At 43.1% G+C, this 27,962-nt stretch overlaps 1 protein-coding gene across 2 annotated transcripts; it reads right to left on the bottom strand.

Moving 5' to 3' along the window:
• Positions 1-298: 298 nt before the first annotated feature.
• LOC139223539 (collagen alpha-1(XVIII) chain-like) lies at positions 299-27,962 on the bottom strand. 2 transcript variants are annotated; one of them, XM_070855473.1, is made up of 41 exons: positions 27,533-27,962; positions 17,171-17,712; positions 15,203-15,283; positions 15,047-15,106; positions 14,310-14,385; positions 12,408-12,544; positions 12,305-12,322; positions 11,689-11,895; positions 11,579-11,605; positions 11,416-11,478; positions 11,239-11,322; positions 11,101-11,151; positions 10,889-11,020; positions 10,671-10,724; positions 10,440-10,484; positions 10,252-10,314; positions 9,689-9,820; positions 9,133-9,198; positions 9,023-9,049; positions 8,725-8,823; positions 8,557-8,592; positions 8,308-8,394; positions 7,959-7,991; positions 7,812-7,871; positions 7,246-7,323; positions 7,102-7,137; positions 6,954-7,007; positions 6,775-6,846; positions 6,589-6,654; positions 6,066-6,096; positions 5,750-5,803; positions 5,624-5,658; positions 5,421-5,531; positions 5,189-5,336; positions 5,042-5,106; positions 4,765-4,893; positions 4,187-4,219; positions 3,693-4,103; positions 3,404-3,601; positions 2,429-2,538; positions 299-2,311 (listed from the first exon to the last, which is right to left on the bottom strand). In XM_070855473.1, exons 1-41 carry the CDS (start codon positions 27,762-27,764, stop codon positions 2,098-2,100), a joined length of 4,257 nt encoding a protein of 1,418 aa, XP_070711574.1. In that variant the 5' UTR covers positions 27,765-27,962; the 3' UTR covers positions 299-2,097. The 2 variants fall into 2 exon arrangements, with proteins under 2 accessions (XP_070711574.1, XP_070711575.1); XM_070855474.1 differs by lacking the exon at positions 10,252-10,314.

Raw genomic sequence — 27,962 nt, 5'->3', positions numbered from 1 at the left:
GTCTGGCCTTTATTGATTTATTTGATTTGTTTGCTGTGGTTCTGTGTTCAGTTGTTCATTCAAAGGTTTTATTAAAATATTAAACAATAGTAACTGTGTATTTTTTGGTAACGAAATTGTTCTCATTGTTCCAGGAATCATTCCAGCTGTGTCATAAACACTGATTTATTGTAAGTTATTGCTTTGTGAGATTCTGTGTAAATTGCATCGAATCACCTTTTGTGATGCAAAGCTTCAACATCCTCTTTTCCTGAGCGTGAACGCTGAATGATTGTGAAAAACAGCCTGAGATCATAACTCACACTTTCCACACAGGTTTATTTTCAACGAGATGCAGCATCTCATAGTGTTGCTCACACAGGGAGGAAAACAGACACCATCATACAAATCTTACTCCTCCCTTCTTATGGCACTGTGAGTACATGGAAATACTCTATTCCAGACAGTTTGACACCAGCGTTTGGATCCTCTCCGCTGTCAGCTGTCTGCAGTGCATTCACTGTTCTTGAATAAAAGGCAAAAACAAATAAGAAGCAACAGAGGCCAACATTTATGGCTGAATCCTATTCAGATATCTGTACATAAATTTAATATGTCTGCTTACTGTGCGCTCAAACTTTATTTACTGAACTGTTTTCAATAAGCTTTACACATCCTTGTGTAGGGTTTGCACATTTGCTGGATATATTTGGAAATGTTATTATCACACATTACAGTTAAACTAGAAAATGCATGGCTTATAAAAATAAATATCCCTTTGTTATTGCTAAAAATACGTTTTGAAAATATCTTCCCATGTCAGACAGTTGCCAAAAACATAAAAAGGCTGTTACTCAAGTGCTATTGGTTACAGGTAACATCAGTGTGAAGGAAAAGAAGTTTAAAAAAAAACCAAAAAACATACATTTCACATACAATAAGTCATATTTTCTTGCTCCTGGACGCTGAAATGTGTTTGACTGCACCATTTTAAGAGATAAACAGCTTTAAAATCAACTCAATTGTTCCATTTTCCACTCCGGCACCAACAAATTCTACATAAAGAACAGAAATGTGGTGTTTAAGTCATTATTAACACTGTTTTTCAGGCACTTGAGTTGTAAATATGGAATGTTTCTAGTGGCTTAATGGCTGGTTTTGGTTAAACACAGGCAGGAAAACATGGAAACATAAAACAATCTACCTGTTTCTTCCTAAGAATTCCTCACTTGTTCTCGTTCCACAGTTCAGACATCATGTAGACGAATGACCACAGTGGTATATCCCTCTCTGAGATAAATTCAGTGTAATCTGGACGTATGTTGTTGTGTGACATAATCTTGCCAAAGATTTTTGCTCCCAACACAACACGATAGAGTTTTTCTGAAAGCCACCTCAGTTTGTGCCTCTTGTGTATTGACATTATATTAGAGTCACAGTCTGAGCAGGTTGTTTAACAAAATCTCCAAACATCCTCAAAGACTCTTCTTCTGGGTAAAACACATCATCTGATACACTGCGGCCCGATGTTACATATGTCCCCTCCCTCTTTACATACGTCATATGAACATATGTCATTCCCAGCTATCATCTTTAATCAAAAAGCACCTTTATTGTGCATTAAACGGAATATTTTTCTTATTTTGAAGCCACAATAAGTGAGGTTTTTCAAAAGCTACTCTGTAAAACTGCTGATCAGTCCGTGTGTTCTGTTACCTCCATCGTGCCGGATTAGAGGCAGAAATCTCAGAGACAAATAAAAACTGGGCTCTCCTAGCTAGAACCAAGCATGCTACTTCCACTATTCATGTCAACATTACAGACTACCAGCTGACAACAGCTAAGGAATTAACCATTTATGTTCACAGACAACAACAGCTGCTCTTCCACAGTCAGCTTTTAAGGCCTCGTGTTCCTGTTTGTCACCTGAGCTTAACTTAGGTTCAACATGTGGAATAATCCTTTGTAGCACCATATAGGGAGGGCTAACAAACATAAACTAATTATTCATAAGAAAAAACGTATTTACAAAGCACCACATACGGTGCATAGACAGAAAAGTGTGTGTGGACAAAAGCATGACTTTGTCCCGTGGTGTGTGTGTGTATGTGTGTGTGTCTATCTCTTGGCGTGGCCGACGTAGCTGTTCTCGACGCACAGCACGACATAGGCGCTGGAGCAGCTGCTGGAGCTCTGCTGGAGCAGGCTGCCGCTCTGCAGCGATGACGCCATGCCGGTCAGCGCCTGGTCGCCCACACGCCACGTCTCGCAGAAGCCGTCGACTTGCTGCTGCCCGCCGCTGGTGGACCCGTGCCACGTCATCTTCTCTGGCCTGGGACAGAACAGGAGGGGTCGCATTACTGCTTGAATTTCACAATATTAAAAGAAAAGTTTCCCATTAGTCTACACGATTGTGTCATGTATTTGTAGGCCATAGTTTCTGGCTCACCATGTGCTGTCGTTGAGAACGTCTTTCCCATCAAAGGAGTAGATCGGCACGTTGTCCTTCATTCTGCCGCCATTGAAGATGGCGTCCCAGCTGTCAAACAGAACCTCATCCTGACGAAGATGAAACAGCACCATTGGTACGAGAACCTGGTGAAGGCTGGTTGTGCAACTAACTGACAAATACCATCGAAAGGAACAAATCCTATCACCTAAATGTTGGATTAAATCGATTACTTGCCAATATACAGTGTGATTTGGACTCAACAATTATATTTTCACAGCTTTTGTCATCAGAGTTGTCACAGTTTCCCTCAGTGTGTTTAATAGAAGACAAACCATTTTTCAAATCTCTAATTGCACAAATGAATAATTCTCCAAACAATTCATGAGCTTTGGTCTCATGTTTTTCTTATTTATGTTAAGAAAATAAATGGGAAGTAAAACAAAAGCATGCTGCCCCATTTTGTTGTTTCCTTTTGCATTATATTTGTTTGTTTTTGTGTTGACTGGTTGGTATTTTATTTGCATTAACTTAATTTCTTGTTTCTTCTGTTATCTTCAGTGATTTATGTAAGAGAATCCCTTTATGTCGGAAAATTTAATTACAATAAGGACTTAAATAAATATATCTGCCAGGCTATCTGATCCCTGTGTCTCCAGTCTTCTTGCTAACCTCCTAGACGTAGCTTCATATTTACTATTCTGACACGAGAGTGGCATCACTCCTCTCATCTGACTCTTTTTAAGATTCAGCATTCAAGATGTGTACTGCTACTCTGGTTGTACAAGTACACTCGTATGAAATTCTTTGACTGGGAGCTGTGTAAGATGTGGTATTTACAAATAAAAGATATTTAAGAGTTAGGGAAGGCAATAAAAGGTGCGTATAATCTTGTCTCGGCAGGAAAGCAAATGAGTGTATTTCCCAAAATGTGAAACTGCTCCTTTAAGTGGTAGAAAACCTTCTGCCGGCTACCTTCAGGTTGACTATTGGCAGGCGGTCCCTGTCAGCCTTGCGGACGATGCTGTGGAGGTCTTGGAGTTTGGCAGACAGGAAGGCCCGGAAAGTTCCCTTCATCCCGATGGCCTGAGCCTGAGTGAAGCACATGAAGTCTGCGCCGCGGATGCCCCGCATGAAGCCGGTCTGAGGGCTGTTCAGGGCGATCAGGTGGAGCTGCGGAAACAAGCCCAGGAGTAATATTCAATTTGACGATGAAAACCAAGCACAGATGTTAGTGTGGTGCTTTAAAAGTGGCCTCTCTCACCCCTGGACCTGAAGTATGATGGTGGACTGGAGCCTTGGGCACAGGAGGAGGTGGTCTTCGCTGAGGAGTGACCGCGTAGCGAGTATCCGGGTGTGTGAGGCGCTCCTGAGCCGTGTGGACAGAATGTCCACTGTCTGGTTGGTTTACCCGGTCTGAGTAACTTGGAAACCTGGGATCTGTCGGGGCTGGGTACCGCGGGTCCGGCTGATATCGGGGATCAGGGTGGGGTGAGTATCGGGGGTCCGAGTATCGGGGGTCCGTGTGCGTTGGGTGGTGCGGGTCTGGTTGTGAGGGATGCTGGGAGCCTGGGTGGACCGGACTCTCAGCTGGCCTTTGGGTGTCGGTGTGGGAGTGGTGGTCTGGGGAGTAGGGGACGACCGGTGGGGGCTCCACAGCTGCAACCTCATTACCCTGAAAACAATGTGTGCGATATGTATTAAAACAGGGCGCGTCATGTGATCTGATGGAGGGAAAAAAGGGAAAATTACACTCACATCCACACTGGGCAAAGCAATGTAGCTCCCAAGCTGGAAAATAAAGGAGACATGTGCGTAAATATTCATGTCTATATTTGTAGTATTTTTATGTGTCTTCTTCTAATATATACAAAGCCTTATTAGGACCATTGTAGGAGAGGGGGGGGGGTTATATTCAGAGAACATAAAGACATAAAACATAAAGTCATACCTTTAGGATAAAAAAAAAACATATTCACTGACATTAAACTGGTAAATTTACGAGAAAAAATTTACAAATTTGCAAGACAAATACTAAAATATTCTCCCAGATTAGATAAAGTCACACATTTACAAGAGTATTTCCTTAATGCTAAATCAGATTTGTAAAGAATAATTTGATGAGGTCTTCCACTGCAGGTATAACACATGGTGGTTTCTTGACAAAAAAAATAACACTAGTTACTTGAGTTTTTTTCTCGTAAATTTACCTCTTTTTTGATTTTGGAAATCCAAAGTTTTGTTTTCGCACCATAATTTATTGTATTTATTTTAGCTACAATGGCCCTAATTCAGCATCATAGATTTATCATGACAAGAAAAGGAAAATATTTTACGTGGACTTGACGAACTCCATCTCGGACCCGTAGGTACAGATCAGTCTGCTCTATAACGTACACCAGGGAGCCCTCAGGCTGTCTTCTGGCGGTGGCTGTCATGGTGTCATAAGACCTCAACACCGTCACCTACAAACACAAAAACACATTTTTACAATAATTGTGTATCTTAAATGTGTATTTTTAGCTGTACTGGTGTAGAGTCCAGTTCAGCCAAATAAACACACAGCCTCAACAGAGTCAAAGAAATATCTGATGTGTAATCAAGTTTTCTGACCCCTGAGGAGTGTCCTGGTAGTCCAGGTGCTCCAGGGGGTCCCGGTGGTCCAGGAATATTGATAGCTGTCGTGCAAAGGAAAAGGGTCACATGACTGAACACAGCCTTCATCTTGAATGTTTGTGTATGTGTGTGATTATAACTCACTCTGTGTGCCCCTGTAAGCTCCAGGTAAGGATGGTCCTGGAGGTCCAGGCGGCCCTGGTGGTCCAGGCTGCCCATCGTAGCCTCTTCCTGGAGGACCAGGTGGTCCCTGAGGGCCCGAGGGGCCGATGATGGAGTCACCTTTAGGGCCCTGATGGGCCAAGGACAGAAAAGTATTTAGATCTTGATCTCTGAGCACACACTGACTTTTATGTTTCTGACATCGGGTGCTTACAGGAGGTCCAGGCACTCCGATCCCTCCATAGCGGGGGTCATAATATCCTCCACCAGGTTCTCCTTTCTCTCCTTTGAATCCTGGGTTACCTGTTTCACCTTTCAAGTGACCCTGGAAACATAAACATAAAGAAACATCCGAGAAATATTAACAAAACTCCGACTGATTCTTACAGTTTAACCATAAAACTGAGGCTTTCTTACCCTTAAAGTGTAAATGTCAATGTTGGACCCGAAACCTGGATCAGACACAAAATGCCTTGTTTTGAATTTGAAAACATTTACTGTTAAGTTTTTCTGCACATATGTGAGCATTCAAAATAGCTCTACCTGGAATTTCCAGCGTCCCTGGTGGTCCGCGGTCACCTTTGTCTCCTTTAAGAGCTGTGAACAGGAAAAACAGCAACAACAAGTTAAACACCAGCAGTCTGGAAATATATGCATTTAAATAACAAGATTTATACCACAAATCTAAATCTGTTGCTGGAGCCAGCGGCAGGTTAGCTTAGCTTTTGGCTGTAGCTTCATATTTTAACGTACAGGCATCCTGGTAAGAAGGCTCATAAGTGTTTTTCTCAAAATTATTCCTTTAAACTTTTCTCTCTCTCTCTCATTGCTCCTGACATACAGTATGAAGCTAATATACCTGGGTAATGCCTGGAGTGATCCCCATATCCCTGAAATAAAAACAAAGTGTTAATCAATATTTTAATATACACAGTCAATTTCATTTCACACGAAATAAAAATGTAATTATTTGGGATTGCAATTCCTACCTTCTTATATTATGTCAAAGTGGGGACAAAATGAGTTTTACAATAGCAAATACTTCATTGAAGTGAAGCAAAAAATCAAAAAACAACAAAAAAATAGTTAAGAAACGCATGGAACCTTATTTATCTTCTCTTCTTAAGGAATAAACACAGGAAAGAAAACTATTTTAGATCAGACTTTAAGGATCTCTGCCTCTCCAGGCTTCTGAATTTTCCCCAACATAAGAAAAAAAACACAATTACCACAACATTTTTCTAAAAGCTTTCAAGCCCATATTCTTTGGGCAGTTTCTAATAGCTTTTATGTGTGGACAGCAATCTATTTTTAATCTAATGGACAGGATCGGATAATCGGATCGGATAATCAGTACGGTGATGATTCATGTCTCGACTCACTCCGAGCCTGTCGACGTGAGTAGGAGATCCTGGAGGTCCAGGGGGGCCCGGTGGACCTGGAGGACCCTGGGACACACAACAAATACAGATTACTGTGTGCTGATGGTGTGATCATAAAAGCTGCACAAGTTCAGAGGCAAATGCAACCTTGTATGGAAGAAATAAGACAAAATGTGTGATACTCACAGGGTAACCATGTCCTGAGCCACTGCCTGAATCTCCCCTCTCTCCCTTGGCTCCATTCAGCCCCGGTCGACCCTTCGATAAAACGCACACAGCACTCAGAATCATATCTAAGTCATCTGACTTAAAATATCACTCATTTTAACTCCCCATGAGCATAAACTCTCTTAGTTTTGACTCACCGGTCTACCTGGAAGCCCAATCTCTCCCTTTGGGCCTGTTGGACCATATGGACCCTGAAAAAATCATCATAGAGGTTTATTATCCTGATGTGATGCTATTAGCTTTGTTATATCAGCAAAATGTGGTTAATAAAAATGTGGTACGCACTGGAGGTCCCACAGGGCCAGGGGGTCCGCTATCGCCCTGTTAATGAACACACACTGTAAACACTGACATTTTAGGCAATCACTCACTTGTTCTGAGTTATTTAATGCATCCTAATATCTTGTTATCTCATGTTAAGGTTCTTACCTGCTGCCCTGCCAGGCCACCAAGGTACATTGGTCTGCCATCGGGCCCCATGATGATACCAGGCTCTCCTTTCTGTCCCTGAACAAAGCAAGTTTAAAACTTTACAGCCACAACTGCAAAAAATGCTATCAACTGACAAGCTAAGATTAAAAGATTAGACTACAAACTACCATCAATGATTTGACTGTCATGTTACAAACAACAAAAGTAATCAGGAAGTGAACAGGAAGTCATCAAAAAACAGGAAGTCAAGTCATCACAAACAGGAAGTAAAGAGGAAATGAAAAGGAAGTCATCAAAAGACAGGAAGTCAAGTTATCACAAACAGGAAGTCACCAGGAAATGAACAGGAGTTAATCAGGAAGTCATCAAAAGACAGGAACAAACAAATGACAGTATTGCGATGCATTTATTTCTTAAGACAAGATATAAACATTGTTTTCCTACAAGAAACATTCGGTGATAGAGAAAAAAAATAATCATACTTTTCTAAGGAAATACATTCAACGTGCATCTCTCAGTGCGTAAAATGCTGCATTAATTAATTAAAATGTGGATTATTTTACCTTCGGTGCATATCCTGGAGGACCTGATTCTCCTCTCTCTCCTTTTGGTCCCACTGGCCCCTAAATGAAAACACATAACACGCTGACTCCCATCCATTTCCTCACACAGGTCGGACTGAAGTGTGCGACAATGACAGTGATACATACTGGGAATCCTGCTCGGCCCGGAAGACCTCCTCCCTGAAGAAGAGAGGAAGACAACATGAAGAGGAAGAACAAATACTGTGGAAACGTGTTAGAATAACTAGAGTTTGGTGAGTTTATGGTGAGGTCAGTTAGGGGACCACTCACCTGCCACGCTTCGTTCCAATATACGTCATTATGCTACAGCAAGACAAAGTTAGGTTGTTTAGTGTGGAGGTGAACAAACCAATCAGCAAGCAGTGACTGTTAGTGAGTATGAGTGATTTAGTGATTTACTGGCAGGCTCTCACGTGACGGTTAAATCAACTTTACAGGTTTTATTCTTGTGGAAAAGACTTGAACTCTGACTCACATCTCTCGTTGTCTGGTAGGTGATCTGTCCGGGAGGTCCGGGAGGCCCTGGTGGTCCAGGTGGCCCGCCGTCTCGCCCTGGCAGACCCTGCCACACAAATGGACAGAAAACCATACGCATATTGTCACAGTATATGTTGCAGTACAGGCATTCATGGTGCCCGGAGGATGAATTGTAATATGTTTGGTTAATGTCTTTCAGTGTTTTTGAAACGCAAACATATTTTTATACATTTTGAACTGAACTCACCCCTTCTCCCTTCTGTCCTCTGTCTCCCTTTTGTCCCTAAAAAAAAAAGCAACACAGCATTTATTAGAGCCATGAAAACATGCGTAACATGTAAAACTTGAACATGTTTACTTGGGCCTGAACATAAACAGGTGACCAACATATCCCAGAATTCATCTGGTGTCCTACCGTCTGTCCGGGGAACCCATCGAGACCTGATATCCCAGGAGGTCCTCTAGGTCCCTCTGATCCTTTGTCTCCATGGCTACCTGGAAATCCTGGCTTACCCTTAAAATCAAAATAAATACATTTATAATATTCATTTTATTTTTAGCTTGATTCACCGTACATGATTTATACTAAGTACAGACCTCTATTGATAATAATAACAGCTGTATTTATGCGTAAGCATTTCCAAGAAAGCTACTAATTGCTGTTAAAACAAAAGAATACACATAAAGAGATGGAACAACACAATCAGACTTACAGGTAGACCTGCAATACCAGGTGGACCCTGGAAGACAGAATACAGGAAAACATGAGGCAGGGCGTCCACAGTAAGACAGTCAGGGAGCTCACGTATGAGGGATTGGGTACCTGTGGTCCAGGTGGGCCTCTGAGTCCAGGCAAGCCGTTGTTGACCTCATATTCACCCTGGTTACCCTGTGAGGACAGCGGGGAAGAGGGTCTGACACGGTTTGTTTTGTTTGTATTGTTCAGCCGTCCATTCAACAAACTTTGGTGGTTTTAATCGTCTCATGGGATTTTAGAGAATTTATAGAACATCATTGGACTTCTGCTTTAATTATGTGGGATTCAGATTATTTAGTTTCATTGCCAGTAGTGTAATCAATATAACTATCTCAATCACAGAAGGTGACCAAAAGCTGCATTTGAAAGAGTCTTGTGTCTTAATCTGGTGAATCCAAAGAGCATGATGTTCAGCATTTGTATGTTTTTGCTATTCAAACCAGTTATGAGAAACACTGGTCAGCTTTTAAGATTTTATATTTTGGTGTCACTACAAAGAGCTTTTGTCTTTTTGTTGTTGTGGAAGATGACCAAAAGTTTTGCCTGTCTAAAACTAATCTAAATGACTAAAGGACACCTCTGTGCACGCCCCTGTAGGCCTAAATGTTCAACCTCTACTCACATAACCACCACGGTACGATGGTCCTGGTGGGCCAGGTGGTCCTGGGGGTCCAACTGGTCCCATGGGACCTGGAAGCCCTGCCAGCCCGGTCTGCCCTGGTGTACCTGAACGTCCTATGTCACCCTGAGCACCCTGTGGCGTGAAGGAAAAAGAAAATCAGGGTGCTTTGTGTCTCTTTGCCGAAGGACGGTTAGACACTCCTGTTAACGCAGCAGATCGGACGAGCGAGGAAAAGTAGGAGGTGCCACAAAGGATGACATGCAGGAGACATATGCAGAGCTCAAAAGCCAGACGTTAAGCAGAATTAGGAGACATCGTAAGATGACGTACTTGGAAAAGTAAAACTAAGCAGCTGAATGTTTAATTGAACCAGGGATGGAAAGTATTTCTCCTCATAACACTGGAGGGGTTAAGCCTGAAGGATGGGGATTGAAACGGGAATCACTCTCAGATAGTTTGGTTGTAAAACCATAAGCGTTAAATGGGGAAATGGATAAAACTTGGGAAAAGGGAAGGCAATCACCAAAGCAGAGCCCCCCCAGTACCTGCGACCCATTACACACCGTAGAGGACGGAGCAAAGTAAGAGAAGAGGCCGGTGAAAAAGTTGGAGTCTTGCGAGTCTTGCTAGAGGAAGGTGACAAACATGGAGGACAGAATCGATCTGGATGCACCCGCCACAAATTTGTCATCTTAATTTCGGCTCAAGTGCAAAACTTAATTCAAAACATTCACATTTTTAAAGAACTCACCTTTTCTCCAGCTGCTCCTGGAAGACCAAGCTCACCGGTGTCACCCTGGAGGAGAGAAGGACATCACACACTTGGTTTTTAGTCACAGAGCTGCTATCACGGCTGGAGACTCTCAGAAAAGTTTTTATCTTTCAGGTCAACTCAAAGTATCATCATAAATCATAAATCTTCATTTCAAAAACATCCAAACTAAGTGAAACCACCTTTTATTTGTAATCTGTGCATTCTCACCTTCGGTCCTACGAATCCTGGTGAGCCCGGTCGACCAGGAGGACCAGGAGGGCCCTGAAACAGCATACAGGATATGCAGGATATCAGTGTTTGATAGTTTATCAAAGTCCTGCAAACAAGCAGCAAAACCTCCCCTCTGAGAAACCAGAGACATTCATTCTTTTTGCATGTTCTTATAATCATCTGTTCAGTGAAAAAGACCAAGTAGAGATACTCACCGGTAGACCAGGAGCTCCATCTTGTCCAGGTGGTCCAGGAGGCCCAAAAGCTACTGGGCCATTGGCTCCCAGTGCCACTGAAGTCCCCGGAGGGCCGGGAGGGCCTGGAGGGCCCGGAGGACCACGGAGACCCTGGATAACAAATCACAAAGTGATTGGGCTGCCGAGAAGCTCTTAAATTAAGTTGGAAATCCTGATGATTATCAACATACCCGGATTTTGTCCATGTCTGGGAACCCTGAGCCCTCCATGTCAACAAACGTCTATCAAAACAGAATAAAATACAATGAAAAATTTGTCTTGAAACAATTAAACACTGAAAGAAAACGGTGTGTGACGTGTGGACGCACTGGGCGGTCACCGGTGCCAGATCCAGGAGGGCCTGGTGGACCAGGGGGGCCTCTGGGTCCTGGTTGACCCTCTCCATGTTCACCCTGGAAATGTTGAAAAGGTCACATATTATCATGCTGAATAATTTTAACATTATTTGATAATGATAATAAGATGATTTCATTCTGTACTAAAACCTTTTGGCCTTTGGCACCAGCAGCTCCTGGACTTCCTGGAGAACCTTGTGGCCCAGCGGGACCCTGGGAACAAAAAAATAAATATCACACTGGTAACATCTATCTGAAAAGTCTGTTTTTATAGAAACATCTCAATTTGTGCAATAAAAACAAAGATGCTTACAGATTTTCCATCCTCTCCCGGATCACCCTAAAAGATAACAAACAATTAGTGACTGATGTTCATCTCAAAAAACCTGAAACATTTATAAAAGTCAGGATTTCTGCGCTCACGGGTTCTCCGTCAGATCCTGAAGGTCCTGCGGCCCCATCTGACCCCGGGGGTCCCGGTGGTCCAGGGGGTCCTGCCACCTGCTGCACAACAGAGCCGTCCCCCAGTCGAACCACCTCAGCTGCAGGTCCGGGAGGACCAGGGCGCCCCGGAGGCCCCTGAGCCCCACTTTCTCCTTTATTGCCGGGGTATCCGAACCCTGAACTACCCTGGTGAGGAAGCAGGAAAATGACATATTCAGCTAAATATGCAAATGTTAGCTAATGAAAGTGTGCACGTAAAAGCAATGATGATGCAGTAAAATGCTCCGTCAGCATCTCCTGTTAAAATATATAAAACAAAGGTGCACTTCATCCTTCAGCTCATCAGAAACATTAAAATTAAAATAGCTGGACAGGAGGTGATGAAAAACTAGAAAGTAACTAAAGCTGTCCAACAAATGTAGTGCAGTAAAAAGATCAGTACTTACCTCTGAGATGTAGGTGCAGTATTAAGCACCATAAAACAGAAATACTTGAGTAAAGCACAAGTACCTCAATTTGTACTCTAACAAATGTACTTTGTAACAGTTTGGCTCTTTATTACATCCAACAACAACAACCAACAAAGTTAACATACCTTTGCACCCTTTTCTCCCTAAAATAAAGAAAAAGAAAAAGCAGTATAAGTAGCTGATTACACAACACACAGCCACACACAGATACACAGAGTGATGTCCGACCTTCTGTCCTCTACCCTGAGAGGAGACATCAGAGCCAGAGCTGGAGCCAGACTCTCCCTTCGGCCCCGCGGGGCCCAAATCGCCCTTTGAGCCTTTCTCCCCTCTGTCGCCTTTGTCACCTTTAGCACCGCCGGGACCTGAGGGACAAGTCAGGAACACTGATATCAGAGCAGCTTATTTAATGAGCTTAATGAGATAAGCTTCAACACATCACAGAGGATCAGCCCCAAAACACACGGTGAGAGCAAAGGCACTTTTATACACGAGTGGACATTTTGGATGAAAACCTGACTTTAGACACATGTAAGATCCTTACAAGTAAAATAAAAGAAGGAAGGGAAAATAATAGACTTTTATGATATTTTATGATATTCACCAGCAGCCAAACCCCAAGCAGGCCTGCAGCAAACGAAAGTGATGACATGAAAGAGAAGATGGATTGTTCTCATCAGTTTTGAGGTTTATCACCACCTGGTGGAGCTGCTGCATAATCCATAATTCTCCCTCATGACTGGATCCTCTCCATCCATCCTAAACAGCCCCCACGCTGAATGCTGGCAGTTTTAAACTTCTTCCAAATGCACATTTTCCACCTCAGAATAACCAGGAATGCTCCAACCTGAACATTCATGGCGGATCAGTGATATCTAGGAGGTCTTTGGTGAAAAAGGCATCAACGTTTTGTTCCATTATGTCATGTTTGTTGTAGGTCTACGCTTCTTTGAAAAAAACTCTGCTAGCAACAGCCTCATAATCAATAAATACACAGGTAAAAACAGATAAAGTAAAACAAACATTCACTCAAAGTAACTTTGAATCAAATCAACATGTCACTAATCATTCTGACTGTGTGGGTCAAGGGTCAACACCTACAATGTGTTAACTAGAGGGAGAGGCTACAAGCAGGATCTGTGCTGTAATTCGTAATATTTCCTTTTTATAAATAGAAAATAAAACATTATTCCAGGCTTGACAGCTACTTATAAACTGCTGGAGCAGCTCTGTTGGATCCAGGTGTTTAAATGCCATGTTTGCTGTGATAATTTGATTTAAAACACAGGAAAATGCAACATTTAAGCGCAGCATGGGCTGTAATGAGATGGCAGATTAGCACACAGGCGCTAAAAACAAAGCAGGACCCATTTTAAGGCCTCTATAACGACCCACGTTGAATAATTTGGTTCAACTACAGATTTTAAAGGACCAACAAGTCATCAGCCAACCTCCACCAGCATGCTCACAGCAGCAGAGACACACAGCTCATTCTACACACTGATAGGATGGCCACATGTTGATTAGGACCTAATCCTAATCTTAATCTGCCCTTCAGCAAGGCCGGGCCCGATGCTTTTGTTCCCAGCGACCCACCTCTTGGGCCCGGTGATCCCGGCTGGCTGCGCTCCACTGGTAGCAACTGATACCTGACATCTAAACACAAACACAACTTTACCGTCAGCACGAGGCCTGCAGGTGTTTCCTCGTTAATTTTTCTGGGAGAGGTGATAGGAGAAGAAGCTTGTTCTTCTTACAGATGATTTCTTGGGTGTTTAAGGAGATTTTAAAGCCAAACATGGATCCCCCTCTGAATGAGCCACTTTCTCAAAACAAAAACGCCTTCATTTGTCCACCTGGGGGAGCTGAAGACTTTCAGATCACACTAACATGCTGAAACCGTGCAGGAAAACTCCCCACAAAAAACTCTCAGGTCCAGGCAAGCGCCTGTATGTACACATTTCTGGATAAAAGCACAGTGATTCTCCAAGACATGTCTTTGGCAGAGGCTGCCGTATCATTAAAAGCTTCCATTACACTTTTTTTCTGCACTGTGTTTGCTGTGTGGGGCATGTTGGCAGCCACACACTGAAGATTTGCAGTCGTCAGTGATTCCACTGAGCGTTTTACCTGTTTCTTTGAGTCTGGATCCTTGTGAGGTTATTAGAGGGGGTTCAGGTACTGGCCTGAAGGAAGCAGGCGTGGTCTGGAAACAGAATAAAAGGGAATGAAATCAAAACAGCCACCATCCCGCCCACTGCAAGTGTAAACTCACTTTTTCTTTTGCATTACATCAGATGTTTTCACTGTTTATTTCTACATTGACTGGATATTCAACATATTTGTTCACCAGTTTTACTCCTGTCAGGTGGCAGAGAATTAAATTTCATGTATCCGAACATCAAATTTCGCAACTAACTGAAAAGCTGCATTATTCGGACAGCGTTTAAACTTGTGCCACAAGGCGAACGCAACAGTTAATCTGAGTGCTGGCAGCCCTGCTCTGGGTTTAGCTAATCCAGGCTAACATGCTGTTATCAGGCTGAAATCATCCTGTTAATTCTCATCCAGATAATTTGGGTCTTTACACAGTTTGGTGTGTTGATCCTGGATGAAGTGTACGCTCTTATTTTGAAATACAAGCAAATTTAGTAGAGAGAGTTGAAACAATGATCAACATTCATGTGATGGCTGAGTGCTGATCATGTGATTGCAGTTACACAGGTAGGTGTGTTGGGAAGCCTCCCAGCATGCACTGGGTGTTAGGTATGTTCCTGCAGGATTGAAAAATGTTTAGACAAATATCTTATAATGTTTGTAATCTGTGACAGAAGCTATAGAAACGTGATCATGTGAAACACACCGACCTTCACGGTGTGTCCAGTTTGTCTCCTGTCGCCTTCGCCGCTGCCAAAGTCACCAGAGGCCTGCGAGACAGACAGACAGACAGACAGACAGACAGAGAACAGTTACACAAAAGCTTCCAGACACTTGGACTGAAATATCAAAACCCAAATCCTCACAGCATCGGAGTCGTCCTCGTCGTCACACAGACGCTCAGCCGCCCGAGGGTTCCCCACCACTCTCAGGTCTGCAATCTCGCCCTGAAAAGACATGAACACACACACACACACACACACATTGTTCATGCATCTTCTTTCACTGTGAGGGCCAAACTCATTGTTTGCAATCAGTCATGATATTAGCTTCCTCTGAAATCTCCTAACAGATGGAAAATGTGGGAGAAATGCAGAGACATATTGTCTCAGCTGTCTTTGCTACTCTGTCTTCAAATTACCTTCTTAAATCCTCTTCCAGGGGCCGTGTTCTGGCTCCTTAACCTGATACAGACAGTTTGGAGTGTAGTTGGACTTTATGGTGCTTGACAAGTGAGAATATTCTGCCTTAGAGACCTTGACTTAGAGTTTGTGCCCTTGAAAAGTTTTTTTTTTTTTGGATGATTTGGGCAGAAAACCCCCTGAGATATAACTCTGCAGAAGTGTGTAGACAAATTTGGAGTATTAACTTTTATCTTGAATCATTTCCATTTCTTCTCCACTTCGAAGGCCATGCGACCGTCCCATGTGGTCACCTGGGTCAGAGGTCAAAGGTCAGAGAGGTCATGTAATAGATTTACAAGGATGAGGGGGGTTAAGTCTGCCCGTCCTGCTGCCACTGACCCAAACACAAACCTGCCGTGAGGTGCCACAGGGAGATATTATAGAGGAATCTGACCCGACTGAGAGGTCAGACTTCCATATGCAAATTCAACTCACACACCTGCTCTTTTAGCACACAGCAAATAATTCTGACTTCTCCAGCTCCCGTGGGTGACATTTGGAGGAGGATTCATTGCTGTTTTTTCATTCATTTTTGTCAGAAATATGATGTGCAAACATCTCTTCAGCACTTGAGCATTTCCTCTGCTGGTACCCTGGAGTTTATGACTAAAAAAATGGACTTCTCTTCCAAATGCTAGTTGTTAAGTTCTTTTCGGTGTCTCTAAAACACATTTTATGCAGTCAACGGCAATACCTCATTAGTATAGTTATGTGCTATAGTGTATTTGTTATTTTTCATCATGTTTATTGGTGAATATGTTCCAGATCTGAATGTGGATCCTCCAGAGTCTGTGTCTTTAAAAGAAAATGATGCTACATTAATGTTTTTGCCGTGTCCCTGGTGTGTCTAATCTATCAGAAAAGACAATTCTCTTTCTTTTTCTCCTGCTCCATCGTTCAGTAAATGTGTGTGAAAACACACCACTTAGATTTGGCTCCTTTTATTATGTCATACGGGGGATCTGTTGTGATCATGTGACCTCCTCTAGCCCTTCAGCAGGCCGACTGTCTGCACTAACAGATGATGTTGGTGAGAGTAAAGCACGTAGATTGTTGTGTTCTTGTAAAACGGAGTGTGAAAACAGCTGCAGCAGCCATGTCTGTTAGACAGTAAAATAGTGTGTTTTCTGAATATTAAACCATGTAAACCTGTTCTAGGTGGGCCTCCAAATACCAAGTATGAACTTGAAAATGAGCAGAACAGGGAATCTTCAAACAAAAGTCCATGTATTATGACTAATCAACCACCAGGTAATAAACTTGATGACAGCATCAAGATGTTTTTCACGAGGATCCGTCCCCATTTTGTTTCACACAAGCTTTGTTACACACTCCTACTGCCTGTATATTCTACTGATTATACCAATACACACACAAAAGCCATGAAGGCTGCAAGCTATCAGACATAAATGAAAATAATGCACAATTTAAAATATCTAAAAACTTGGCTTCATAAATTGGCAGGTGGGCTGTGGTGAAAAATACCTCTTCTTACATCTGAACAAACAGCACGCTCCAAAATGTGCCGTCATCAAGTTAAAAACCAGATGACCTTTCTTGAGAAGCTGATATTTTGTGAATGTATGACTCCTCTTGTTCCTGCTGTGGTCAGACCCTTGTTTGTACCTTTATTAGATATTCAGACATTACCTCGAACTTGTCAGCGTCGGCTCCTCCAGCCTGACCCACAAATATCCCGGCCCCCGAGTCGAGATCCATGGGATCCGGCGAACGCTCAAACTTCACCACCTGTGGCTCAGAGTCGCAGCCGTGGTAGAAAGTCACCTGCTCCTCGTAGACAGACAGCGAGAAGCGAGACCAGGTGTCCACCAGGCTCGGCACGTCAAAGCTGGCTGCCTCATACGAAGCCTCAGAGTCGGGCTCGGTGTAGAAGAACTGCACCCTCTGACGGCCGGACTGCACCGCTCCGAGCTTGACGCCGATGTACATGAGCTTCTGGGACCCGTCGGTGATGGAGAAGAGGACGGAGGCGGCAGCAGTGGTGGGCTTGACGTGGAAGACGAGGGAGAAGTGGCGGTAGAAAGGGTTGGGGACGTGGGACAGAGCCGGCTGGCCTGATGCTACTGCAGAGGTGAAGACGTAGGCGGCCTCACCCCTCGGCCCGACGACCCTGGTGATCTCATCCGGCGGAGGTTCTCCAATCAGCTGCAGCAAAGAGATGCCGCTCTCCTCTGCAGGAAAGAGAGACGGGAAGTTTAGATTTACAGCCAGAAAGCTGAAACACGTTTATTAAGAAATTCATCAGACAAGCACTGCCTTCAAGTGCAGCTGTAAACACATGAATTAAGAGCTAATGAATGTACGAGTACGAGCTGGGAAAGGCACGTTTTGTTGTCCACTAGAGTTCTTACAGTCACCAAGAAAAACTACTTTCAATATAGGAAATATTATGTGTTATATCTATTATTTTGCCCCTTAACAAAACAGCACCAAATGTGTGCAAAAAGTTGAATGTATGAGTCAGAAATATGAGCTGATGAGGTGCACTTGAAGGCAGCATGAGTTCCAAAGACAAAGTCAGTCAGAAATGATCAGCAAATTACAAGTTCTTTGGAAAGGAATTATTAGACACTGTTGATTTTTTAGTGGCTCAGAGTGAAACACTTTAATGACAAACTATCCAGAATGCTTTACCACTCTTTGAGTAGATACTTTAGATCCCCAAGGGCTTTTATTTGTCTCTTATTGTGGTTAAACTAAGCTGTTCTTCTGATTTAAGAATCTTTTTACAGGCTTTACAGGTCAGGATGTGTTAAAACTTGTGTTAAAATGCAAACGTGTTCCACTGCAGGAGGTGAAACAAGTTACGAAACTGCTCTAAAAATGAGTCATCGACTCAAGCGATCCATGCCAAGTGCCTCTGCAACAACAAACACAAAACCTCAGTGACCCTCCAGGTCAAACTGCAAACCACAGATCTGACAGCAGCAGTCAGTGGCCGCTGTACTGGGAGCTTTAATGAGGTAAAGTGATTTAAACAGAGTGTCTGTCAGACCATTGAACAGCGTTTGAACCCCCTCCTGCCACAAGAGTAAAATACAAATACTGAGTAAATGCACTTAGTTAATTCCCTTAACCTCCATTGTCCAAAGGTGGAGAAAGATATCTCAAAAACAAAACAGTTTAATTTGTCTATCGATTAATTATTTTACCTATTAATTGCTAGAAAATAGTAAAAAAGAAGCTCAAGGGTCACTTTGGTATCCTGAGCAACACAGTAAGAGGCTACAACCAGCAAATGTTTGGTATTTTTGCTTGAATGACTAAAACCAGTAGTGACTGTTACACCGCTGCTAATTCATCTGAATGGGTAGATAACACTGGAGGTAAGAGTGAAGTGTTTTTGGGTAAATTCACCCTTTAAATCCACCTACTTCTGACTGACTGACTGTGTGGATGGATGGTTTAACTAGTGACTAATGCTACAGTGTCTGTGAAACTGGGGGTCAAACCACTGGAAAAACTGCTGATACGTCAGTTCCCATAGATTTAAATAACCCAAAGGGGAAAAACAGCAGCAGCCTTGAGACCAACGATTACGTTCTTATAAATCGGGGAGAAGGGTTTTGGCCTGGCGGACACTTCCACTGAGTGATCTCCTGAGGACGGCCTGTCAGCCCAGATTCATGACCACACAGTACAATGTGTGCATTAAAGGGTCAGAGAGGTCAGCGGTCCCAGGGTTTCCCAAGGCTTCTAAATGATGTGAAAGTATCATGCAGTCATATATAATAGTATAATACAGCTTGTTAAGTCAAACAGAGTAGAAGAAACAACTTGAGCTTAATTGAGACCTGCAAAATGTCACGTGTGGAGCAGAAAATAAGAGTAATTGTTGCTAAACTTGGCTGAAAAGGAGAATGTTATCAAGAGCAGCTTAACTTTGACTCTGGTTAATATAATACAAAGAAAAGATTTCTTTATCCATTAATCTCGATAATCTTGATTTTTTGGATTCAAAGATTATTTTTTTGGTCTATAAATGCCAGTCAAAAACATCCACAGCCCAAGGTGATGTCTTCAGTTATATGGCCATGAACGTCTTCTCTCACTTTTTAGTTTACTACAGTCCAGCTTCTCACCAAGGGAGCAGCTAGTCAGAGTAGTCAGCCTCTAAATCTTGATGAAAACTTAACAGTTAGACTATCTTATCGGGTGCAACCATCAAAACGAATGACTGAATGACATTTTTCACCCTTAACCTGCTTTAAAGTATCAAACTATTGTCTCAGCAGGACGTAACGTCATCATTTTGGCTTGTAACTGTCTCTGCGAACTCTTAATTAGGAGTGTTTGCAACCAGCTCATAATTATCTGCACATCTGCCCCCGACAACCCAGTGCTGGCAGGAAGTGAGCGTAAACACGTGTTCTCACAAATGCAGAAAAACGCCGGTGGAAGTCATGTCGTCTCAACCTGCACAGCAGCCCCAGCTAAGCCTGGAAACTGTGGGGTTTCAGCCAATCGGGGCTCGAGCAGGACGCGGCAGGTGGTCAGCTTCCCACTGAGAGCACCTGCTATTGATCAATCTGACAGCGACACGGCTGCTGCAGCTGTTGCGCAAGTCAGGTTTGTCAAATTATGTATGCAGAATTAATTTTTTTTGAAATGATAAACGACAATAGGGAAACTCTCTCCTCTGCAGCAGCATGTGAATTTGTTGCCCGAGCATGATTTTCTCCAGCAGGTCCTGTTTCACTTCATACGTACTCTCTCACATCTGGAAGCTGTCCAGTGCAGCCACAGCTCTCCCACTGAAACCACGACTCCTATAAACAAGAGCAACATCTGCCAACACACCGATAATATGGTTACAAGGCGATCACATAACAATTAGACACACTTTTCTCGTTTTCTTATCAGAGTTGAAAACTCTCAGTCTCATTTTCACCTATTTTTGTGATTCATTGATTAACAGGTCAAAATGTGATTGCAATTGTAAATGCACATCCTGGCACATTTCACTATGTGCATAATCTATAATCTAGAAAAAGTCAGAAAACAGTGAAAAATGGAAATCACAAATTCCTCGCACCCAATGCGACATCTTTAAATAGCGACATCAACAAAACCCACCGATCAGCACTTTTAAAGTGCACTAATTAACACATTTGTTAAGTAGTACTGCTCCTCCCCGATCTATTGGGGAGGTTAAAAATGGTAAAAATTAGAGGTAAAGCTTCTTTTTGTTTCTGGTTCCTCTGCCGTTAATTATCTCATGACCCCTCTTGTCCGGGTCGGGACCGCTGGTTTATCTCCCATGCTCGCTTTGCATTTTGGCCCACAAGAAAAACAATTCAGCTCAGGGCCTGAGACTGAGATTTCTACTGCGATACAGAAATTAGAAAAATGTGCACAAATGTTATGCAACTGCCTCGTAACCACAGTGTTTCTGGTATGAAAGAGCAGCTGGCAGACGCTGAATGGCTGTTCAGTGGGAGAGCTGTGGAACTTTTCCTTAAGCTTATATCCTTATATACTGTTAATCTGAAAATGCAGTCACATTACAGTCAAATGGACACTTCTACTACCAACACAGAACACGAAAATCTCCCTTAAAGTCAGAGATCAGCTGTTTCTTAAAGATGGCTGTCCTCCAGAGGGCCGATGGAAGCTGGCCTGACACCCAAACGTGAGAACTGTGCCTCCGAAACAATCGCGTTAACCCGGATGTCAGCTTCTGCCTCCTCCCTTTCTTCACGCTTCAGGAGCCATTGTGTGGAAGAGCAACATACAGCTTTTTTTTCACAGCCCTGAAGGCATCTGCAAATAAAAAATGACCCCATGTATTCTGTTACAGAGGATTACTGAAGTGCCCTTTCTGCATTTTCCAACATTTAACCCCAGAGAAACTTTGTGCCCGTTTTGATAGAACAACTTTGCCAGTGCAGAAAGGCACACACACACACACACACACACACACAAACAGATGCACAGATGGACAGGCTGAGGCAGAGGAAGGAAATGCGTGTCAGATGTCCATGGGAAAGTGGACCGTGAGGGACTCTAATAGGATGAAGCGCAGAGACAGAATCAGTCCCAAAAGTCTGCACGGAGACGACATGCCAGTTAAAACAGGCTGAAATGTCATCGTGGGACTGATGGACTCCTCCAGAAGTAAAACACTTTCCCTGGAGGCCTGGAAATGTAACAAGAAGAGGCATAAAAAAAGAATTTAAAAAAAAAGACTCTCTTAGAGTCTCTTTCAAAAACGGGAACAAAAGTAGTGATGAGTCAGACTGTAGGGTGACATACAAACAGCCTGTGAATAGATGCGTCAGTCCAATACTCCAAATCCATCTACATCCTGAGGAGAAACGTAACGACGGCCTGGATTATGCTCATACGAGACGTTTCCATCCATTGAGTGAAGCACTAGATCAAGTCCAGAGTCCTGCATGTGGTTTAATCACCAGAAGCACTTTAGTTGAGCTTGGGGAACGATTGTGGTTTCAGTTACATGTTGGTAATTATTATGCTGTATCAAACCACACCACGATCATTCATATATAACCAAGTGCTGCCAGTGATAGATAGATAAAATCACTTTATTAATATGTTAATTACCAACATTTACTTATTATGGTGATAAAAACAGCCCAGGCAGCATCTTATTTCTTACAAAAACATATTTGTTGTTGCCAATTAGTTGCAAATAAAAGTGATTGAGTGTAAATACTTGTGTGGCCACACTGTGCAACAGTGGCCACGCCAGTAAAACACACAAGCAAATCAGCCTGCAACCATCAGAACGGCAAAATGTGTAAGAGTGTGCAAAGAAACAAAAATAAAATAATGCTGAATGTGGTTCAAATACTGAACAGTTAAGGCCTCGGTTCATCCTCTACTGCCATTTTATCTCCAAATGGGCCGTTCCACATGTGTACAAGCAAGTATTCGTTTTAAAACACTTAAAGATGTTGCATCAAAGGGGTTTTCTGCTGATATGTGACGTGGACAACGTGGACTAAAGTGCATTTAATCTTGCAAAACAATGTCAGGAACATGTAGGTTTCACTGGAATCGTTTATTAACAAGAGGAAATACTAAGTATGGGTATTGTTGGAGTAGGATGTGTCATACAAGCTTTCAATTATGATTACAACCTAAAATGTGTGCATGTATAAAGTCAAAACCAGCTCATTCCTGTAACCTATAATTACACAAAAACAGGCAAAAGGTTGAGGAGCATTACACCATTATCAAAGAACGCCTCAAACAGAGCCAACTTTACCACCATCTGAAAGCTGCAGCCCTTATTTGGAAACACAAGCACTGCAACAACAAGCTAATCTAATTGTCTAATGATACGCTATGAGGGAATCAGAGGTATTTATGTTGTACAGTTTAGCTTCTCTGCTTCTTTAGGAAATGAGAAACACTCAATTTGCACACCAACAAGTGGCCCCCACTGCCAATTAAACCAGTAGGTTGAACCATTAACACCCCCAGTTGTAACTCTACCCTCTTGGGACCCAACCAGTCGGACTTCACACAGTGGCATCAGTTGACGCTTCAAACGGAGGCGACACAGCTGTGACGTCCACGGCCTTCCTCTGCTCCGCGGTCAGACCTTAATCCATGTTTGAATAAGCCGGGAGCCAATCTAAGTTGACTGATGGGGGATCAGCGAGCGATTCTTTGAGTTCAGATGACATCAGCTGTTTTGTTTTGGTCCTTTCTCGCTTTTCTTGGAGCATTAAGATATGGAATAGTCTTGTGTCTTGGCTGCAGTCCAATTTAAATGTTACTGTGTGAAGATTTGCACAGCATAGAGGAATGTGAGTTGTAGCAGGTATCTGCTATCAGCAGCTGGTGGAATGTGTGCAAACTTTACTTTTATTTCCTTTGTAATATTTTATTTTTTATATCCTTTTAGGACCATCCAAAAAAAATGCTACTGAATCTACAGCTGGTCACAAGAGAGCCACATTTAAAAAGAATTGGCAAAATCAAAAGCGGCAGAAGTCAAGGAGTCGTGACTTTTTGTCCCTAAAAAGAGTCAAGCTCCAAAAATACTGGATTCTGCACTTTCCACAAAGTGTCTCCTTACAAAGCAACAGTTCACTGCACCCGACCAAGAAATAGTCCTGCACTTAACCACAAAATATTGATTTCACACTTTGTTCTTTGTGCAGATTAAATACATGAGATATAAAATGCTAATTATTGAGCTTGATGCTGAGCTAAATTTACTACCAGCGCCATATTTACCATATAGACATACAGGGAGTGGCATCAATCCTCTCATAATGCTCTCAGCAACAACAAGTGCACTTCTCAAGATGTCAATCTCTTTCTCTATAAAGGAGACACTCTTGAGTTGCATTACTGAAAGTGTAGTATCCAGTATTTTTGGAGCTCGACTAATTCTAGCGACAAAAAAAGTCAGGACTCCTCGACCTCTGCTGCTTTAGATTTAGACTCTTCTTAAATATGTAATCTGCTGATCTAACTCTTGTTACCAAAGCAAAAAACTAGTGGACTGACTTTTAAATGTAAAATTAGTTAACTGCTCCTTTAAGCTTTAAGCTTTGTTCTCTATTAATGCTGCTGTTGCTTTGGCTTCAGGAGCCACAACCAGCTCACCATTAACTGGAAAAAAGCTAATTTCCTGCAAACAGGAAGGACTCTGATTAATGATGCATTATTGTAAATTGGCCCAATATGCAGCTTAAAATGATTCAAGTGTTTCTGAAGACTACAGTGCACTGACTGTGAACCACTTTTCCTGAAAGAGTGGGTAATTCCACGCTTGCATAAAAGTCTCTCATACACTTTGTCCCACTCAATGTCTCTGCTCATCTTCTAATGGTCGGTCAAACACTTAATTGCCACCCATCAAGTGTTACTGGTTTGAGAGGGTGGGCGACCGGCTGTGCCCTCTGACCTCTGGCAGAGACTTCGAGCCGCCCCGTCTCATCCCAGTCACAAGGCTCTCTTGTTACTCACCGCGACACCATTGCCCTTTCTCCCAAACCGAGCACACAATCGCCGCGCTCTTTCTTCGGATCGGGCCATTTTCCCACCCACAGCCACTATCATAAATGCCATCCACAGCCCATCCTCCCTGCCACAGATGGCCCAATTGTTTCCCTCTACGCAACTCTGGAAGCTAAAATAGTATTTGCCTCGAAATCCCCACAAAATTCCACACCAGCTGATCAGAAATCGTGAAATATGATGATGAGTGGATAACCCAGAGCAGAAATGCGTGACCGGCATGCAAGAGTAGGACGAGGAGGCAGCAATAGAGTGATTATTGCTTCACCAGGCGAAAGCTGCATGAAGGAAACCACCAATTCTCTTGTCCAACCAAGAGAATAGAGCATAAACAAAATTAATGACAATTTATTCACACAGAACTAATACATCTACCCCGAATTCCTTAAAACCAAGTGTGAGAAATTAGAATAACAAACATGTTTTTGTAGTTTACATCTGCTGAGCAATAATTAGCTTTAACACCCCATTTCTCTGTCTTTTTTTTTTCTTTTTTCTGTGGGTTAATGAATGAGGGAGCCAATGCAGGTGTTTCACACCCAATAAAAACAGTCTTACAACAAGAACATTGAGGTTTCATATCCTGCTCTGCAAGTGCAGCAGCATAATGTGAAAAAAGGGGAGGCCACTGTTGCTACAACTTGATAACAATAACTTTAAGAACTAAACATCAATTGCGGTAGATAAAACTAAAACATAATCTCATTCAACACACTTATCTGTGTTTTACAGCTCAAATTTCTTTCAGTGTGGTTTATGTTTGCGTTTAAAGGTTATCCAAACAAGACCTCTACTTGTGGCATATGGAAGATTACAAAACTATCTGCCACTTAAACCCGGGACATTTACATTAAATACTCCTGTGGGAAAACATATGATAAAGATGGTTGTATGTAGTATAGTTCATACTTTTAACCCCTGAAAGACGAGCCTGCACTGCACCAGTCCCCCTCTGACGTAGACTCAATACTGCACAATTTATGACGCAACTAAAAGGCTCAACATGGGTCTCTGGAACATTTCCTGTCTTTAAAGGGTTTATGTTCGAGGAAAAGCTCCTGAAATGTCTATATCATATGAATTCCCTATGCTTTTGTTAATGTAAAGAGACTTAGAACTGACTGGTTGCACACAATCATATAATTAGTGGGATATTTTCATATACATTTGTATTTTTTTCTCATTTTTTATGACCTGACAAAAGTTGTAACCAAGAAAAGGCTGCAACTACTTTCAAAGAACCTGCAACCTTGCTGTTGCTGACCATTGCTGATTTATCACACAAAAACGGTGCTTTTGCAGGTGCGGTTCTGCACTGTGCAGCTGACGAGACAATCACAAAGAAAGGTGCCATGCAACCTGGGACAGTGATGTGAACTCAGGTGTTGCGTCATGCTTTTGTGCTCAGCAATATCCTGTGGACATGAACAAAGGACAAAAAGTGACACCAAAACAGTAGCAACAACAACTGCGAAGACCATACCACTGGTTTTGCATGTTTTAACCCATTAATTGCAGATTTGTTTGTGCTTTAAATTACTGGCAACCATTTTCCACCTTCCAGGCATCAAGTGGTTTAATGCATCCACTGATGTCAGAATATTCTGGAAATTCAACCTGCAGAGACTTGAAACATGCCTGAGTTAGCATTCATCACAGTAAGCATCATGTCTACTTATGTTTTTTTATTGAACACCAATGACAGCAGACTTACTCAGAGACTTTTGTCTCAGCCTCAAGTGATGTCACGTGAGCCGGCGTTGATTGGTACCGAAGAATACAAGTTTGGGAAAAAAAGCGAGCTTACAGGCTTCTGTCGCCCACTTCTCTTCACTGCATTAGCTGCTACTAGCATCTTGAGAAGGAAGGATATTGTGTGGAATAAAAAATATGTCTGGTTCGGCTTTTTTAAAGATGTCCTTCACAAGTTGGACAATGTTATGGGAGTGCAATGCCAAATCAGGGGAGTCCCTGCAGGTAAAATAAATGTGCCAATCGTTGCATAGTAGGAGTAAAAAATACCAATTCAAACATTTAAAATTGTTTGAGAAATGCTCAGCTGTAATGTGTACTTGCATTAAAATGGTAAAAACATGCAAAAACATGGCTTAAGTGAATCATGAGATCCAAAAGAGCAACAGTGTTCTAGGACACGAACCAAACAGCGCACAAACACACACAGAGTAACGCTTGAACACTGACAAGAGGTGACGTGACATCGGATTCAAAATGTATCTGCAGGTAGGATACATTCTAACCCGCTGGGGTTACCTTTCTGGTTACTAACTGACACGCACACAGGACGCCCGGGCTCCTGCGCGCTTTCAGGCAGGAGGTGACACTCCACTGGGAGACGCCCGTTTTCCAGAGACGCCCAGCAGCTGTCCTGCAGCACGTGGCAGAAGCTGCGACAGGGCAGGTGCAGGGGTTTGGCAGGTGAGGGGCACCCGGGCACCAGCAGGAGGCAGAGGAACCACTCTGCACTTTGGTGACACCCCTTCCTGGTGAGCCACGCCCACTCCTGTAGGACCGCTCCTACTTCGTCCACAGATGTGTGGTTGAAAAAGTTGGGCAACGTGAAAGATTTTGGCCGTTTGCCAGAGCAAATGGACCAATCAGAGGGCACGGGGAGACAAGGTGGGTCAGAACCATTGATGCGACTATCGGGGGGGGTTAGCGTGGAATCCAAAACACCCTCAACAGTCCCATTTATTCTAGAAACATCGCCTATAATCCCAGTTACAATACTAGGCAGGACTTGATCACCTTTCAAGACAGATTCTACATCTGACTCAAGATCAGCCCTGAACCCTGATCCTGACCCAGACCCACCCCCTTCCCCATTCCCAGAGCCCTCCTCCACCCTCTCCCCTCTGAACCTGTCTGTATTACCCGTCATGTTAGGGTTAGCGCTCTTCACCCTCTCTGTCAGGCCTCCGTTAGTAGTCCTGGCGGTCGGGGTCACGTCCCACGCCTCGACAAACTTACGGATTCCCGTGGCCACGTTGATGATTTCTTCTCCAACCCCAGATAAGTTGTCATCCTCCTCCTTTTCCACCTTCTTTGTTGCATTGGCTGTCGTGGCGGCACCTGTCGTTCCTGCTGTCGTTGTCTCCACTGGGGCCTCAGTGGTGGGCTCTGGGTCCGAGCTCCAGAACCAGGCCTCCAAGCTCCCAGCACAGAGAACCAGGACAAGCAACCACGCCTGGATCCTGAACATGCTGCTGGCTCCTCCAAGTGTCTCAGCCTGCAGCAGCAGCACTCACAGTGCTCTCACAGTTTCCCCAAGCACCACCTGTTAGCCAGCCGGCCAACAGTTAAATCCAAGCTGTTCAAGGGCCACTGAGCATCCACTGAATGAAACAGAGACATAAAAACTCTGCTGACACTAAGAGACCCTCCCACTAGATCTGCCAGT

The sequence above is a fragment of the Pempheris klunzingeri genome, chromosome 24 (assembly GCF_042242105.1).
Source record: "Pempheris klunzingeri isolate RE-2024b chromosome 24, fPemKlu1.hap1, whole genome shotgun sequence".
Classification (NCBI taxonomy): Eukaryota; Metazoa; Chordata; class Actinopteri; order Acropomatiformes; family Pempheridae; genus Pempheris; species Pempheris klunzingeri.
Note: the sequence above shows the minus strand (reverse complement) of the source record. Positions and strands in the feature narration are given on the sequence as shown.

Coding starts and splice junctions, on each gene's coding strand:
- LOC139223539 (XM_070855473.1), bottom strand. CDS start 27,764: ATGTTCAGGATCCAGGCGTGGTTGCTTGTCCTGGTTCTCTGTGCTGGG. Junction 15,284..17,170: donor CCGACGCTGACAAGTTCGAG/GTAATGTCTGAA, acceptor ATGTCTTTTCAG/GGCGAGATTGCAGACCTGAG. Junction 5,804..6,065: donor TCACTCCAGGCATTACCCAG/GTATATTAGCTT, acceptor TCCTGTTCACAG/CTCTTAAAGGAGACAAAGGT.